This window comes from Zonotrichia leucophrys, chromosome 20 (genome assembly GCF_028769735.1).
Source record: "Zonotrichia leucophrys gambelii isolate GWCS_2022_RI chromosome 20, RI_Zleu_2.0, whole genome shotgun sequence".
NCBI lineage: Eukaryota > Metazoa > Chordata > Aves > Passeriformes > Passerellidae > Zonotrichia > Zonotrichia leucophrys.
In genome coordinates this window covers 7,862,546-7,878,041 of record NC_088189.1, presented here as the reverse complement: position 1 = coordinate 7,878,041, position 15,496 = coordinate 7,862,546, and the positions used below count along the sequence as shown (strand labels likewise).

Here is a 15,496-nt window from a genome sequence, read left to right as displayed (position 1 = left end):
ATAAGGTGGTAGGGCAGGAGAGCCCCTTCCCTACAGGGGAAAGGTGACACTTGTCTCTGTGTCTGTCTTTGAAGGGGCTGTGCCAGCCTGTTGGAAACCACAGCTCCCTGAGGACCGGCAGGGGTGGAGCACAGCAGGGGGATGAGGCGGGGTGCAGTCCCCAGCCAGAGTGGGTGGGACCACCGAACCAAAACACAGCTCAGAGCTGGTCACAGCACAGCGCTGTGGTGGTACAGAGCAGCCGAGCCCCCGGAGAGCCAGCGGCCACCGCGGCCATCCTGCCCCGTTGTCACGGGCTGTGATGGCACCAGGCAGAAGGGATGCGAGCCGCGGGCGGGGGGCAGTGGGAACGTGTGCCACAGCCCAGGCTGCCCTCTGCAAGGCCACGGCCGGACACCATCAGCTGGTGCTGCAGCTCGGGGGCAGCGGGGACGGCCCCCGGCTGCGAGAGGAGCGCCGCAGGAGGAGCGCAGAGGCCTGTGAGCTCAGCATGGGTAAGGAGGGCACTGCTGCACCGGGCAGCAGCCACGGGGGCCTCTGCACCCGCCCTGCTTGGCCCCGGCTCACACGCCGTCCCACAGGGCTGCGGCGGACGCTGCTGGTGGGGCTGCGGCAGGACCCGGCCAGCCCTCGGGAGCGGCAGGAGCTGGAGCGGCTCTGGGTGCTCTTCCTCTCCGCCCTGGAGCTCTTCCTGCAGGACCTGTACAGAGCCCAGCACCTCTGCCAGCTCTTCTCCGTGCAAGGGGGTGGTGTGGCCCCGCTGCGCACTGGGCTGGGGGGCTGGGGGCTGCCCAGCCGGAGAGGAGGGGGTCCCACACAGCCCCCCAGCACCCAGAGCTTGGAGGAGGAGATCGAGCAGGTGAGGGCCACGCTGGCAGAGATGGAGAGCGGAGCCAACATTCCACCATGGACAGTGGAAGCCACAGAGACCACACAGCCGGCAGAGACAAGCGGCACCACAGAGAGAGCGGCCTGGGGAGGCGCCTGTGCTGGGCACTGCTGTGGGGTGCTGTGAGCTAGGGGGGCAGGAGAGGTGGCACCCCTGTCACAGAGCAGGGGACAGAGGTACCCCTACAGATCTCAACCCCTGCCCATACAGGTGATGGTGGGAGCTGCTCCTGTAGACAAAATGAGATCACTGCAGTCCCCCAAATACTGATAAACTCCTGTTACCCTACAGGGGTCACTATCCCTTCCACCCTTCCTGCCCACACTTGCAGAGGGTCCTCTAGGCACTCAGAGTATGCTAGAGCTGCCACAGAATCCCCTGCAGAAGTTATAAACCTGCATTTATTCATTTATTTATACATTAACCGTGGCTCGGACTGCGACATTAATTTAAAAACAGCCTATGATACAGAAGGCAGGGGATGGCCGGGAGGGAGGGAGGGAAGGGGTGGGCTGAGGGGCCGTGGTGATGGTCAGGTCTCCTGGCTCTTGGTCTGCTTGTTGTACGTCTCCCGCACATACTTCTTGTAGGCTGAGGAGAGAGGGGGAATATGACACCACCTGAGGCAGTGGCCAGGGCAGCTGTGGGGTCAGACAGGCACTGGGGGCTGTGCTGCTGCTCATCCCACTGGGGAGGGAGCAGGAGAGTTCTGCTTCAGGCACTCACCAACTTGGTTCTTCCAGAGCTCGGCTGCATGTGTGTTCAGAGGGCTCTCGATGTTTGGCTCTGCAAACAGTGGCTGGGTCAGCTGGTGGGGGGTGACCTGGACACCCCTGAGCCCTGATCTGGGTTGGACAGCCCCACCACCATCACCTTCCCCTCCCTCAGCTCTCCCAGCAGCTTGTCCACGAGACCCACCTGCCAGCAGGCTCTGTATGGAGAGCAGGATTGTGCGGACATCATACAGCGCTGACCACTTCTCCTTGAGGATGTCGAGGCAGATGTTGCCCTGGGTGTCGACGTTGGGGTGGAAGCAGGGAGTCAGGAACCGCACGGTGGGTGCTGTGTAGGGGTACCCGCTGGGGAACTCCAGCGACAGCTTGTACCGCAGCTCCTCGTAGGCCTGGGGTGGGACAGGAGTCAGGGGGGGCTGTAGCCGCAGAGGTGCGGGGAAGAAGAGGAACAGGGGCAGTGGAGGGCTGGGACCACCCTCAGCCGAAGGGAGGAGGCTGGGGCAGGGGCAGGCCCCCCCAGACCGGGATCGCGCCTCTCACCGTCCCGGCGGCGCCGTCAATGGTCCCGATCCACTTGAAGAGGTTGTCGGACTCGGGGAAGGCGGAAATGCCTTTGTCACCGGACATCTGCGGGGACAGCGCGTTAGGGCGGCCCCGGACATCCCCCACCCCACCCCGGTTCAGCCCCAGGTGCCTTTGGGGACCCTCAACCCCCGGCTTGGCCTCAGGATCCCCAAATCCCGACTCGGCCCCGGGGCCCCACTCACCATCAACGCCATCAGTTCTTGCTGCAGCCTGCGGGGAAAGCGCACGTTACCGGCCGGCTCACCGGGGCAGCCCCCGCCCTCAGCCCCGGTCCCGGCCCCGCTCACCTCTTGCCCACGGCGCCGCGGGCCGCCGTGGCCCCCGTCTCAGCCGCTTTGCGGGCGGCCGCGCTGGACACGGCGGCGGGGTCGGCGTTCTGTGAGGCCATAGCGGCTCCCGGGGCAAGGAGCAGCACACCGGGACCGGCCGCCGCTGCCGGCGGGTCACGGGCTGGAGGCGGCTCCCGTTCCCTGGCGGCGCCGCACCGGGCTCCGCTGGCTCCTTCCCTCCCTCCCGCAGTCCCGCTCGGGGCAGGACTCGGGCCCTCTGCGGCTCTGTCGGTGCCGAGCGGCGGTCAGGGCTCCCCTAGCGGGGCTGCCCCGTGCCGAACGGCGGTGCTTGGGGCTCTCCCGTGCGGCGGCGGCGGCCCGATCCCAACCCCCGCTCTTCGAATCAGCAGCGGCTCGGTCCCGACCCCTTTGTCGGTGCAGGAGCGGCTGGGTCCCAACCCTTCTCCGGTGCAGGAGCGGCTCGGTCACAGCCCCGGTTCCGGACACTCCGGTACGCCCCGCCCGCTCCCGCGCCCCGTTTGAATATTTCCGCGTGCCGCCCCTCCACCAATCAGCGCGCAGCCCCGTTCGAGCCGGCCAATCACCGCCCGCCGAGGATGCAGCTCCCACGATAACGGCCAGCGGCTGGTGATTGACAGCCGGCCCGGTGACGCCCCGCGCTGTGATTGGCCGCTGTCCCGCGGGGGCGGGACCGCGCGTCCCGCAGGCCCCTCGGCGGGCAGAGCCCGGTGCCTGGTGCCAGGAAACGGCGAGGTGGGAACGAAGCGGCTTTATTGGGGGGCATCAGGGTTCGGGGGGGTCCTCGGGGGGCGGCACCTCCCCCCCGCGGCGAAGCGTCTCCATGTGCTTCTGCATCTTCTCAGTCATCCAGGCTGGTGGGATGAAAGGCTTCAGCTCTTCCAGCCGCAGATCAACAGAGTCCCTGGGGAGGAAAGAGGGCGAGATGGAGGGACTACAGCACCCACTGATGACCCCAAACCCACCATGTCGCCTGGCACACATCAGTACCAAGGCCAGACCCACAAAACCCACCATGGATCTCAGCACTGAGCCCAAACCTACCATGGACCTCCAACCAACACCAAGTCCACACCTTTGTCACCAACATGGCCCCCTGGGCACCAAACCACAACCATAACCGAGCCCCCCAGCCAGCACACAGGGAGTCCCTCCAGCACAGGACACCCCTGCAATGCAGCAGTGAGGGGCACATGGTGGGGATCCCCTGGGAAGCAGCCCCAGGCCCAGCAGCACTTTCAGAGTTTCTGCTTTGCTCCTCACCTGTAATCCTCACTGGCGGCCAAATCCCGAATGTCCTCTTCAATGAGGAGGTAGGCCTGTGACACAAGGTGGGGGACACCTCAGGGTGCCTGCGAGGGGCAGCCAGGGCAGGGCCATTCCCCCAGCCACTGCTGTCCCCGTGGGAGCCAGCTGTGCCTCCTGGCCATGCCCCAGTGCTGTGGGCAGGGCACAGACCCTGGCAGCGCAGTGTCCCCACCCCTGTGGCGGGCCCTGCGCTGGCTGTACTCACCATCTTGCCCCCAATGGCTCTCATGTGCTGCTGCTCTGTCAGCCAGTGCTTATCCTGCGGGTCAGCTGCATACTGCAATAAACACCAAGGACCGAGCTGAGAACAAGTGACAGACCCTGCCCTGAAAGCTCCCCCTCCTGCAGGACACTGTCCCCCGCTCTGATCTGCCCCCCACTCTGCTCTGATCTGCCCCTCACTCTGCTCTGCCCCCCGCTCCTCCTGCCCTGCTCCAGCCTCAGCCCTGGCTCTGCCCATCCCGCCGCCTTGGCAGGCACAGGGACACCATTGGCTCATGTTGTGCGCTGGCCAAACCTTGGGAACGCACTCTAAGACAACAAACAAGGGCATGGGGGAGGAGGTAAACAAGGGAGCTGAAGCATACGCTCCTAATTCCCATGGGAAACCATCTGGCTGTGGCACCTGACCTTAAAGAGGTGGGGATGCTTGATGTAGAGTCGCCCTCTTGTTCCTCCCATCCCGAGAGCCCTGCAATAGGAACACGAGGGGTGTTAGGGGTGTGGGCAGGGCACCTGCGGTGGCACAGGGACACCCCTCTCCTCCCCAAGGCCTTCCTACTGAGGCAGAGAAGCGAAGTGACGGGAGGAGTGTCACGGGCTCCTGCCTGGGGACGCCACCCTCCATCGACAGGGCCGTTCCTTACTTGTTTGCTCGAGATCCCAGCACAAAGGTTGTGGTTTCAGTCAGTCGGGATGGATCCCACTACAGAGCAATTGGAAAAGGGGCAACATTAGAAATGAAGCTGCTGCTGGCCACGCTCCACAAGCCTCGGCTCTCTGACAGGGAACCTTGGAGCTGCCTCCAGGCTGGGAGGGAGGGAGCTGGCCAATGACCTCCAGCCTGCCGCAGGGGAGGGACGTTACATTCCATCTGGGCTGATCTAAGCAGTTTCCCTCGTGGGAAACACTTGTGGGATTCTCCTGGCTACTCCCGGTCTCCTCAGGGCTGCCCTAGCGGCACCACACTGCAGGGATACAGGTTTTGGTGCCTGGGGAGACCAGCAAGGGCCTCCGGGCACTTCGCTTCCTCTTCTTGCTCCAGCCCTGCCCAGGGCCCCGTCAGGGCACAGCACAGCCCCGCTGTCCTGGGCTCCTGCAGCTGCAGGGCTCTGCCAGAGGGGGCAAAGGGGAGGAGAGAGGGAGCCCAGCAGTGTCGGACAGCTTGTACCTTTGGTCCATCCCTTTTCACAGGCTCAGAGACTTTGAGCTTCCACCTGAGGGGAAGGAAAACACAGTGAGAATGAGTCCCAGGGGGATCAGCTCAGTCACCACCAGCAGCAGGGACTGAGCCCAAGCTCTTCCAGATCCACTGTTTTTCACACCCTCCATTCCCCCACAGTGCCCAGCTTCGGACCCTCAGCTTTGCTGCACATCCTCCTCTCCTGGCTGCCCAGATCCCACCATCCCCTGTGTCTCACCACTCACTCTGAATGATCCATCTGGACCTTTTCACCCCTTTGAGCCTGTTTAAAATCCCTCCTTTAAAGGTCTTTGCCTCCTGAGGGGAACACATCAACCTAGCCCTGCTTTTGCTCACATCCAGAACTCCCATCACCCCTGTGCAGGAGAGGAGTCTGTGGGGTTTCTGTGCTCCCCACAGGCAGCCTCATGCCCCCTGCCCTCCCCAAACAGGGCTTCTGGCTCAGGGTTTGTACTCACGCTGCCATGCCTGAGACTCCACGGTCATTTGACAGGCTCTGTCCTGGAGGCCGCCCCTTCCTCTGCATGGAAAAAACCCTTGTGAGACCCAGCTGTGCTGCCTGTGAACCCTCTCAGCAACCCTCCCTCTCCCAGGGAAGCTGCTTCTTTTGTCACAGGCAAAAACACTGCCTGGGACCAGACTGAGCACCTCCAATGGCTCAAAAAGCTGCCTGTGCACCTCCATGCACTCACATTGTGGGAATGGCCAGGAACGAGGGCCAGGCTTCCCAAAAATAAAATATTTTGTGGGGAAACCACTGTACCTTTTTTGGAATGGGGCTCCCTCGGCGGCTCAGCTCCTCATCCATCTGTCGGGCACGCTGAGGAGGAAGGGCAGTGGGATGAGCAGGGCTCTTCTCCCATCCTGGGCAGGTGAACACTGACCCCAGCCCACCTCTGTGAGCAGCCTGAACTGCAGCAAGCAGCACCCACACCTGGGATTCTCCTTGCCCTGTACTCCCTTTGAGCCAAACATCCCCCACTCTGCCTCTGCACTACTGCACTGGCAGCCAAGAAGAGCCAGAGAACAAAGTGATCCCAACTCTTCTCCAAGCTCTCACAGGTCATTTAAACCTCTGTGTACAGTCACAGCAATTACCTTTGGCACTGCCTGCTCATGGGGCAACCTGGGAACCACCTTTTTGCCATCGGAGAACAACAGCTTGGCCTGCAGGAAGACAAAGAAGGTTCCATGGATTCTGGGCTCAGAGACGGCCCCATAACCAATCCCCACCTCTACATATCTGCCTAAAAGCCCTGCAGCAGCTTTGCTTTTGGAGTGCTACCACGCCATGCTTCCACAGACAGCCAGATGCAAAAGCACAACCTGAGCATGATAAATTCTGGAGAACTGGCAGATAAGCAAGATGTGAAAGGAAAAGTCCTTCCCTACCCTGCCAGGACCCTCTGACAGGTACTGGGAGCCAGTTTCTGTGGGACTCCAGCAGTGTGCCAGGTTCCTACAGCAGCAGTGAGAAGCAGCATGAGCTACCCAGCCCTGACTGCTCCCTTCTTCCAAATGAGAATGAATCCCAACACAGCCGTCATACAAGGGCTGTGGGTGTCCCCTCACAGTGACAGCAAAGCTGTTAAGAGGGACACATTCTAGCCAGGCTGCTTTGCTTGCTGGGCACCCAAGAAATACCTCACCATCACCCACCTGCTCCAGGCAGCTCCTGCAGGTCTCCTGGATGAGCTGCTCTGGGTCCACCTCCTCACCAACGTTATCACGCACGTTGATTGCTGCTGTCTGGAAGAACTGGGGAGGAAAAGGCAGGAGAGGGTGGCAGCCTGTGCAGTGCCAGCTCAGCTCACAGCCAGGCACGATGGCCTCGGTGCCAGCCGAGCTGTCCCCAGCACCTTCAGGCTGCTGCCCACCTGCCCAGCACTCACCTTCATGTACTTGTTGAAGATGCCCTGGATCTCCTCGTTGATGCTGGGCTGCAGCACAGCACGCAGCAGGTCCATGGACACGCTCGGGTCCGTGAAGCTGCGGGTGGAGGGCTCAGAGGGCGGCGCGGAACCCCCTGCCCGGCCCGGTCTGACCCGATCCTCCCCGTGCCCGGTGCCCATCCCAGCCCCGCAGCTCCACCCTTCCCCTGCATCCCCCCATGCCCCGGTGCCCATCCCGAACCCGCGGTTCCACTCTTCCCCTGCATCCCCCCGTGCCCCGGTGCCCATCCCGGTCCCGCCGTACCTGGTGGTCATCTGGGAGCGCCGCCCGCGCCGCTGCACCTGCCGGTGCTTGATCATGATGTTCCAGGGGTTCTGCGGGACACACAGCAGCGGGTCAGCCGCGGCCCCGCCGCCCCCCAACCCAGCCCAGCCCGGCTCGGCCCCCTCCTCACCGTGCTGACCAGCTGCTCCTCGGCCTCGCCCGGGCCCTCCTCGCCCGGCGGCCCCGGCTGCTGCTCCGCATCGCGGGCGGCGCCCATGGCCGCGCTGCCGGCTGCGGGGCCGGGCACCGGATGCGCGGGGATCCCGCGCCTGCATCATCGGGCCCCGACGGATGTGACGCGAACCGGGGCAACGGGGCCGGGCCGGGCCCGGGCGGGAGCGGCAGGGCCAGGGGGACACCCGGTGTGGGCTCACGGAGCCCGGGCTCACAGCGTGCCCGCCCGGGAGGTGCCGCCGGGGCGCTGGGCGCAGCCTCCGGGTGTCCCTGCCGCTCCCTGGGGCTGAGCGGTGCGGAGCACGGCATCCCGAGTGCCTTAAACTCACCCTGTCCCACCCAGAGCAGTGCGGAGGGCGAGGCACGGCATCCCGAGTGCCTTAAACTCATCCTGTCCCAGGGCAGGAGCTGTCCCAGCGGGTGGAGCTGGACACACGCGGCCCCTGGCTCTGAGAGCAGCTGGAATGTGAACGCCAGTCTTTCATGATCTCTGTGTTTGCTCGTGTAATTCCTCTTTCTGGATTCTCATTGCTTCTCTGAGCAAACACCCCAAAGCATTTCCTCATCTTGTATAATGTGTGCAGAATAGTCAAAACAACTTTTTTGTAGTTTTCCAGATAATCTCACCCCATGTTGCGGTCAAAGAGAAGCTTTTCTGTTGAATCAGCTCTATAACAGTTTGCACTGATAAACCATTTATTATTTTTCTCGTAACGTTCTTCCTCATTCCAAGATGAATCAGTGGGAGAAACCAAGCACAGGGGATTTGGCAGAGCTCAGGGTGGGTCTCGCTGTGCAGAGCAGGGGTGTGCTCCAGCAGCCATCTCCAAGTGTCATCTCCCTGCCATCTCGCTGTCCTCTCTGCCAGTGGGACAGCCCTGGGCCCAGCTGAGGGGAAAGTGGCATCTCCTTCCCACCAGCTTTGCCAGATGCTCAGTCTTGTTTCATTTGTGTTCAAGGGATGAGTGCACGTGGCACACTGGGCTCCCATGGAAGCCTGGAAGAAGATTTAAAACCTGGAACAAATTCTCAATGACAGAGTCGCTGTTTTTGCAGGGATATCTTTTCAAGAACGTTTCAGAACAACATCTCCCAGGGATCACCTAAATCTAACTGATGTGATGCCTTATTTGGGTCTCCTCCAGGCCCTGGCTTCTAATGGTAATTTTCCATGGATCTCTGTGGTAGGTACATGTCTGCCAGACATGAACACCAGATTCACAGCTGAGGTTACCCATGTTCCTGCTTGATTCTCAGGGAGACTTTGGACAAGTCCCTCTGACCCTCAGTATCCTCAGGTGTTTATTTCATCAGAGCAATTTGCTTGTCAGACATTCTCCTCCATTAGCTCCCTAAATGTTATCCAGGATTATGGTCTGCTAAAGCAGAAATGTGCCAGAATTTTGGTGTTGTTCCCAAGAGGAGGCACCACCAGGCAAGCACAGGGACAGCAGCAGCGCTGAGCTCTCCGTCGCAGCACTCCTGAGGTCAGAAGGAGCCCTGCCATCCCTCAGGTTGTTCCAGATGGTTTTGCAGGTGCGTGGAAGGGAGCTGGAGCTGCTGACACGGGCTGGCCAGCAGTGCCTGCCCCGGGGTGCCCAGCTCAGGGGTGATTAGCAGCCACAGGAACCCGTGATAAGCACCGGGCCAGCGGGTTCCGCCGGGCGGCTGCAGGTGTGGAGCACCACATCTCCATGGCCATGGGTGCCTCGGGGAGGAATTGCATCCACCTTGAGTCACAGCAGGAGGAGAAGGATCAACCTGTACTTAAAGCATTTTTCTTGCCATGGGCCCTCTTCCCACACAGATTGGTGGAGGTTTGTGCAGAGCTGTGCTCCTTCCCCTGCACTGGCCCTGCATTGTCTTGATGTGATGTTGGTGGAAAGCTCTTTGAGCACGAGTTTGCTTTTCCAGCCCTCCTGTCAAGTGCCAGATTAGAGCTGTAGTAATGACATCAATCTAAAACCAATTAATTTCACTCACCCCACAGTTGCAAATTTAAACTTTGTCTATCATCCAGAAACTCCAACCCATTTGTGCTTGGTGCTGATGTGCCCTGGGCAGACCAGTCCTTAAGTTCTCCTACCCTATTCATTGCACATTGCTTTGTGTGTAATTCAGAAAGAAATCATTAAATAGAGAAGGAAAAAATTGGAAAATTAGATTCCAACTTGCTCTTCTGGGTGGCTGGAGAATAACTTCATTTAAATGGGTTAGCACTCAGAGAATTGGATCTTTGTTAAGCTTAATCTGCTGTCTCAAACACATTAAATATGTCTTTACTCTGAGATCCCATGCAGAGGAAAGGGGAGGCAGTGTGAGCATCCAATTTTCATTTGCTCTGACTGTGGGTCTCTGGTGGAGGCCAGCAGTGTGGCTGGCAGTTTGCATACAGGTTTCTGTGCTCTCCTCAGCTGGGGTGAGCTCTTGTGCTTGAAGTCCCCTTTTCCTCCAGAGAGGTCTATTTTAATGCAGCACTGTTTCATTCAAGCAGATATTCATTGGACAGTGACTAATTTCGTGTTTGTGCATGCAGTAACTGCATTCCCATTGCAGATTCATGTGGTTGTTGAATGCATGTGTGTAAATTAACAGGGCTCTCATGCATGGACACTAAATCCTGCAATTCATGTTCAGGAGTTCCCAAAAGCTGCATGGAGGCCACGTTGATGGGATCTGGTTGGTCTGGGGGAAAGACACACTGAGCTCTGACTGCCCACAGTGTGCTGAGCTGCGTGGGCTGTCCTGGGATAAGGGGGGTCCTGGGGAGGACCAGGGGTCTGGGGATGGCATTAACTTGCTCAGGAGATTTGAGCTCATTTGTGTGCCTAAACCTGGCAACTGACAGTAGGAATTCTGAAAGAGCTGGAGTAATCTGCTTGGGAATGGGATGGTTCAGAGACAGGTGCTCAAATGAAGCCTTGGATATTTGACCTACAAAAATCTGCAAAGAATCTCCACGTGTGAAACAGGAGCCTTGAATGGAGGGCATTTTGCATGTGGAAGGAGAGAGCTCCTGGTGCTGCTGCCAGATGCTCTTGCCCTGATCCTGCTCCATCCGGGATGGCAGGGCCAGGACAGGCTCCTGCCTGCAGCAGAGCCCAGCTCTGGGGCAGAGCCTGGTGCTGGGGTCACTGCTGTTGGTGAAGGTCACCATGGGGATTCCTGTTGAGAGCAGCAGTGAAGAATCTGCCTCTGTGCACTCCTGGTTCCCCCCTCTGTCCGTCAGTCCTTGTGCTGTCCTTGGAGTGCAGCCAAGTCTGGATCCTGCTCCTGCCTTGGCTGAGGGTGGAGCTGCAGTGGCTCCTCGGTAAACAGAATTAGAGGGAAATGTGGGAGGTCCCTGAAGTCACCTGTGGGCTGCCTCCTCCCATTCCTGCACCCGGGCTGCCTGCGAGCCCCTTTAAATTGCGGGTTGGCAGAGCCCTGGGCACAGCCTTCATCAGCATGGCACCGAGCATCCTCCTGCTGGGGCTCCTCACCCTGTGGGCACAGCTGCAGGCAGCACCCATTGCAGGCAAGTACGGCTGGCTGGGAGAAATATTTAAGAATGTTTTTTCCTTATTTTCATAGAATCACAGGTGTTTTGCAGGTGCTGGCAGGTGCCAGGTTGCTGCCTTGGGAGGGCAAGGGAAGTCACGGGAGGAGTGGGGTGGGATGTGCCCGGGCTATGTGGCACTCGCTGCTGTGCCACAGTGAACAATGGCACAGTGCCACCTCTCCCTGACTCCCCAGCCATGGGGGGCTGCTGGCACCAGGGCAGAGGTGCCCAGGAGAGCACCAGCCCCACCATGGCACTGCCATGAGCTGGGAGGCACCAGCGTGGGGAGCTGCCTCAGCCTTGAGGGCAGCAGGGGTGAGGCAGAGCCCTGGAAACCCAGCAGGAAAAGCTGCAGGGGAGAAGACAGCACAGCATCATGGCTAACTGGGCTGCTGGGTGGGAGCATGGATGGAAGGGCAGCATGCTGGGGCTGATGCTGCTGCTTTCTGCTCTCCTACAGAGTTCCATGGAGTGGCTCCAGCTGGGTGGCCACCACCAGGGCAGCTGGGAAGCACTCTGAGCCTTGAGCCTGGGAGAGAGCTCAGCACGGTGCCTGGCAATGGCAAAAACAGCTCCAATAGAGGTGAAACTGGTGACTCCAGTAGCCGTGAAACTGGTGAGTCCAGTAGCAGTGAAACTGGTGATGATGGCAATAAAAATCAGCTTTGTGATTGCAATGATCATGATCATGCTGGCAACGACAGTGATGGTGATGATCATGATCATGGTGTCCACAGTGACAATTCCAATAGCAAAGAAGATGGTGATGATGGTGATAAAAATGACCTTTTTAATGGCAAGGACAATGACAATGGTAATGGTGGCAATGACAGTGGTGATGGTGTCAGCAGTGACAATTCCAAAAGCAATGAAGATGGTGATGAAGGTGTTAAAAATGATCTTTCTGATGGCAAGGACAATGACAGTGATGATGACAGTGATGATGGCCATGGTGCTGGTGATGATGGCAATGATGATGGTGATGATCTCATCAATGATGAAAATACCAATAGCAATGAAGATGATGATGATGATGGCATCAGTGATGAAAATTCCAGTAGCAATGAAGATGATGATGATGATGACATCTACAGTGACAGTTCCAACAGCAGTGAAGATGGTGACTCCAATTACAATGAATATGATCACTCCAATAGCAATGAAAATGATTCTGATTATGGGGGGTGGAGATATTAGAATGTAAGGATGTAATTGCCCTGGGATCAGAGATTTTTGGGTTCCTCTTTTGTAGTATCCAGCTCAGGTTACCAGATTTCATGCCTGATCTGTGCCAATAAATGTATCTAGTGAATATGAGAGCTTAGTGTCAAAAATTTCTTTAACAGCTTGGCATCTCAAGTGGGGCACTTGTTCACTTGCCCATTTCCTTCCAAGCACCAGATATCCAAATTTGCAGCAGTGGATGGTTTCACCCAGGAGTTCTGGAGTAAGGAAGTGTAAAATCTCTAAAGGAGGTTCAAGTCCTGCCTTCTACAAGCTGGAGTTTTGTGGGTTTTGGGAAAGATGAGTTATGTACCTGGCTTAAAGAAGGGGATGCCCTTAGCTGAGGCACTGCAGAACAGGGAGAAGACAGTTGGCACTGCTAAATGATCCCTAAAACTCTCACTGATTTCATGCCAGGAGGAATGGTCACATACTACTTGACATGCTGGGACAAAACCTGCAGAAGTGTGGCCCACACAGGGGATTTCAAAGAGACTGTTCTGATTTGCCTTCAGCACAGATTACAGGCCTGGTACACAGGGCAGATGGATGTGTATGGGATAACTGAGCTCGGGAAAAGCAGCATCTCAGGAGTGGGGTTGGTACATGATATCCTGAGGTAAATTCCAGCCCAGACCCTGCTCCTCTCTGTGTGCCCAATGAAAAGGATTTTCCACTGTCTGTTCCTGTTGCTTTGCTTTCTGTGCTCACTGCTACTTCACCTGCAACTGCCCAAATCCAATCTGGACAAATTATGCGAGTCCTGTTATCAATGGGCAGCCAGCAATTGTTTTAATTTATATCCATTGACCCTGCATTACAGAGATTTAGTGCTGTGGGCTACTGACATGCTAAGGCTGAGGGAAGATGCAGAGCAATGTGCTCAATGATTTTCTTTCAAATTTGTGCTCCACATAATGAAAACTGGCAGGATTGGAAAACTGTGGAAGAAAAGCTAAAGGTGGTCAGGGAATGTATAAAAGATGAAAAGACCAAAGGAGTTTTTTGTAAGATATTGGACACTTGCACAGAAGCTGCCTGTTAGGACAGGAAAAACTATAGCAGAGAGAAATAAGATCTGAGAGAGAAATAGAGGGTTGCAAAGAAGCTGTATTATTGTCTTTGAAAATTGAGAAGCTGCATAAACAGGAAGAAAAGCTACAGGAAGAAAAGGAAAAAAAATAAAAGTCAGAAGAAAAGACTGAAGTTATATTTATGTGGACTCCCTGTCCTCTCATATTGTATAGATTAAAAAACTAACTTTTATCCCCTGAAGAATGAGATTGGAAACATTTGGGTAGCCCTGACCATAGTGAACCTGGAGAAGATTGTTCTTTGTTTCCTTCAAATCCCCCTGAATATGAAACCAGACTCATTAGAGAAACAGAAGAAACCAGTGCACCTTAGGATAGAGTGGGAAATTATACTCCAAACCAGCCCCATTTGATTTGATTTAGATGAGTGATCTGCAAGAGCCCTATGGCTGTAAGCCAGGCCAGACTGAAATCTGGCAATTGAAATCCTATTAAGGCAGACACAATAATGGTCCAGACATTCTGATGCTATTGGACAAAAATTAATGCAATTTTTAACAGACATGGGAGCACGAGATTCAGTTTTAACAGAATGTTGTTGGTTGTTCAGCCTGGTCAGCAAAGAGTTAAAGTTGCTGGAGTAAGCAGAACAAGTGCCAAAGCCAAACCACCCAGGGTAATTCACAGCCCCTGGGCAAGAGCACGTGTTGGCATGAAGTGCATGTCAGCCACTTGCTGTGCACTCAGAGATCATAGTGAAGCATTTGGGTTTTGGTGTTCTGAAAGGCCAAACCTGGTGTCTGCTGTCCTGCAGGGTCATTTGGTCCTGCAGCTCAAATGCCAGCCCTACCCTGATTTCAGGAGGCTGCAGTGTGTGCTCTGTGCAGCTCCTGCACTCCCTGGTTCAACAATCACTAATGTACCACAATACGCAGCTCCTGCTGCAGCAGAGTGGGATTTCTGCAGCCACACACCCCTGGATGGCAGCACTGGATATGAAATATGTGTCCTTTGCAGCCCCCTTATTAGAGGGGAAAACAAAAATTGGTATTTCCTTGAGAAGGGAAAATATACCTTTAACAAACTCCCACTGGAGTGTAAACATTTGCTGGTTGTTTGTAGTAATTCCCCTGGCAAGAAACCAAATGAAGGGAAAGAATCCCCAGAATGTGAGGGAAGACTGTGGCTAGGGAAAAACTAAAGTTTGTAGCAAAGCTGGAGACTGGAGAGGAGCTGGGGGCTGGTGGGAAGCTGGAGGCATCTGGGAGAGATCTGTGCTGGGGGAGAAGCCAGAGAAGCCTGAGGAGGGAAAGAATCCTGGGTCTGACAGGGAGGCAGATGATGGCAATGATGATGATGGCTGTGGTGGTCATGACTGCTGAAAATTTTCTATTATTTGAAAGTAGCCGAGTGCTTGTTTGATATCAGGACCTGGACCTGTAAGGTGCAAGTTGAACTTTATCTGAACCATAGTGGGTGTGTTGTGTAGGTAAAATAGAGAGAGTAGTGAAACCCAGGGCTGACAACCTGAACATTCTACTAGAATAGACAAAGCTGTAGCTTAAATGTTACTTAAAAATGAATAGCTGGAGTGGGCAGCTCATAGATCATGGTGTGTGAACTGTAACAACCGTATTGTAGCATGGACCACAGATCTGAGTGAAACCCCCACCAACACTGACCTCAGAGGGTGTGAAAATGAGCCATGGCAGCCACTGGGTAACAAAGCAGTGAGGCAATGAAGAGTGAGGAGACCCCAGAGCCCAACAAGACTCTTGATCTGGACTGTCATGTAAGGGATGGGGAGTTTACACTCTAAGGATGTAATTGCCCAGAGATTTCATTGTTTGAGCTCCTCCTTTTGAGGTTGCAGCTCAAGCTACCAGATTTCATGATTGATCTGTGCCAATAAATATATCTGATAGAGTTCAGAGTCTGGTGTCAGAACTTTCTTTAACACTGATGATGATGATGGTTAAGTGATGGTGCTGGTGACAGTGACTGCACTTGTTGACTGATGCCAGAAGGTTACAAGGAACATGTGAGGTGAGGAGAGCCC

At 56.3% G+C, this 15,496-nt stretch overlaps 4 protein-coding genes across 4 annotated transcripts; 2 read left to right on the top strand and 2 right to left on the bottom strand.

The window, feature by feature from the left end:
- Positions 1-189: 189 nt before the first annotated feature.
- Positions 190-1,301, top strand: LOC135456191 (regulator of G-protein signaling 9-binding protein-like). The gene is made up of 2 exons (XM_064729915.1): positions 190-494; positions 582-1,301. Exons 1-2 carry the CDS (start codon positions 302-304, stop codon positions 1,013-1,015), a joined length of 627 nt encoding a protein of 208 aa, XP_064585985.1. The 5' UTR covers positions 190-301; the 3' UTR covers positions 1,016-1,301.
- On the bottom strand, positions 1,290-3,000 carry UBE2C (ubiquitin conjugating enzyme E2 C). Its single transcript, XM_064729916.1, has 6 exons — positions 2,496-3,000; positions 2,391-2,418; positions 2,164-2,250; positions 1,808-2,012; positions 1,616-1,675; positions 1,290-1,480 (listed from the first exon to the last, which is right to left on the bottom strand). Exons 1-6 carry the CDS (start codon positions 2,594-2,596, stop codon positions 1,422-1,424), a joined length of 540 nt encoding a protein of 179 aa, XP_064585986.1. The 5' UTR covers positions 2,597-3,000; the 3' UTR covers positions 1,290-1,421.
- A 252-nt stretch (positions 3,001-3,252) lies between these two features.
- DNTTIP1 (deoxynucleotidyltransferase terminal interacting protein 1) lies at positions 3,253-7,722 on the bottom strand. Its single transcript, XM_064729914.1, has 13 exons — positions 7,595-7,722; positions 7,444-7,514; positions 7,140-7,236; positions 6,907-7,005; positions 6,346-6,414; positions 6,011-6,067; positions 5,706-5,767; positions 5,215-5,260; positions 4,691-4,749; positions 4,455-4,515; positions 4,030-4,101; positions 3,780-3,835; positions 3,253-3,420 (listed from the first exon to the last, which is right to left on the bottom strand). The coding sequence occupies exons 1-13, from the start codon at positions 7,679-7,681 to the stop codon at positions 3,282-3,284; spliced, it is 975 nt and encodes a 324-aa protein (XP_064585984.1). The 5' UTR covers positions 7,682-7,722; the 3' UTR covers positions 3,253-3,281.
- A 3,304-nt stretch (positions 7,723-11,026) lies between these two features.
- Positions 11,027-15,331, top strand: LOC135456223 (dentin sialophosphoprotein-like). Its single transcript, XM_064729965.1, has 2 exons — positions 11,027-11,155; positions 11,640-15,331. The coding sequence occupies exons 1-2, from the start codon at positions 11,086-11,088 to the stop codon at positions 12,374-12,376; spliced, it is 807 nt and encodes a 268-aa protein (XP_064586035.1). The 5' UTR covers positions 11,027-11,085; the 3' UTR covers positions 12,377-15,331.
- Positions 15,332-15,496: the final 165 nt, after the last annotated feature.

Coding starts and splice junctions, on each gene's coding strand:
- LOC135456191 (XM_064729915.1), top strand. CDS start 302: ATGGCACCAGGCAGAAGGGATGCGAGCCGCGGGCGGGGGGCAGTGGGA. Junction 495..581: donor GGCCTGTGAGCTCAGCATGG/GTAAGGAGGGCA, acceptor GCCGTCCCACAG/GGCTGCGGCGGACGCTGCTG.
- DNTTIP1 (XM_064729914.1), bottom strand. CDS start 7,681: ATGGGCGCCGCCCGCGATGCGGAGCAGCAGCCGGGGCCGCCGGGCGAG. Junction 7,515..7,594: donor AGGAGCAGCTGGTCAGCACG/GTGAGGAGGGGG, acceptor TGTGTCCCGCAG/AACCCCTGGAACATCATGAT. Junction 7,237..7,443: donor CGCTCCCAGATGACCACCAG/GTACGGCGGGAC, acceptor CTCCACCCGCAG/CTTCACGGACCCGAGCGTGT.
- LOC135456223 (XM_064729965.1), top strand. CDS start 11,086: ATGGCACCGAGCATCCTCCTGCTGGGGCTCCTCACCCTGTGGGCACAG. Junction 11,156..11,639: donor GCAGGCAGCACCCATTGCAG/GCAAGTACGGCT, acceptor GCTCTCCTACAG/AGTTCCATGGAGTGGCTCCA.
- UBE2C (XM_064729916.1), bottom strand. CDS start 2,596: ATGGCCTCACAGAACGCCGACCCCGCCGCCGTGTCCAGCGCGGCCGCC. Junction 1,676..1,807: donor CATACAGAGCCTGCTGGCAG/GTGGGTCTCGTG, acceptor CACTGTTTGCAG/AGCCAAACATCGAGAGCCCT. Junction 1,481..1,615: donor GCTCTGGAAGAACCAAGTTG/GTGAGTGCCTGA, acceptor CTCTCTCCTCAG/CCTACAAGAAGTATGTGCGG.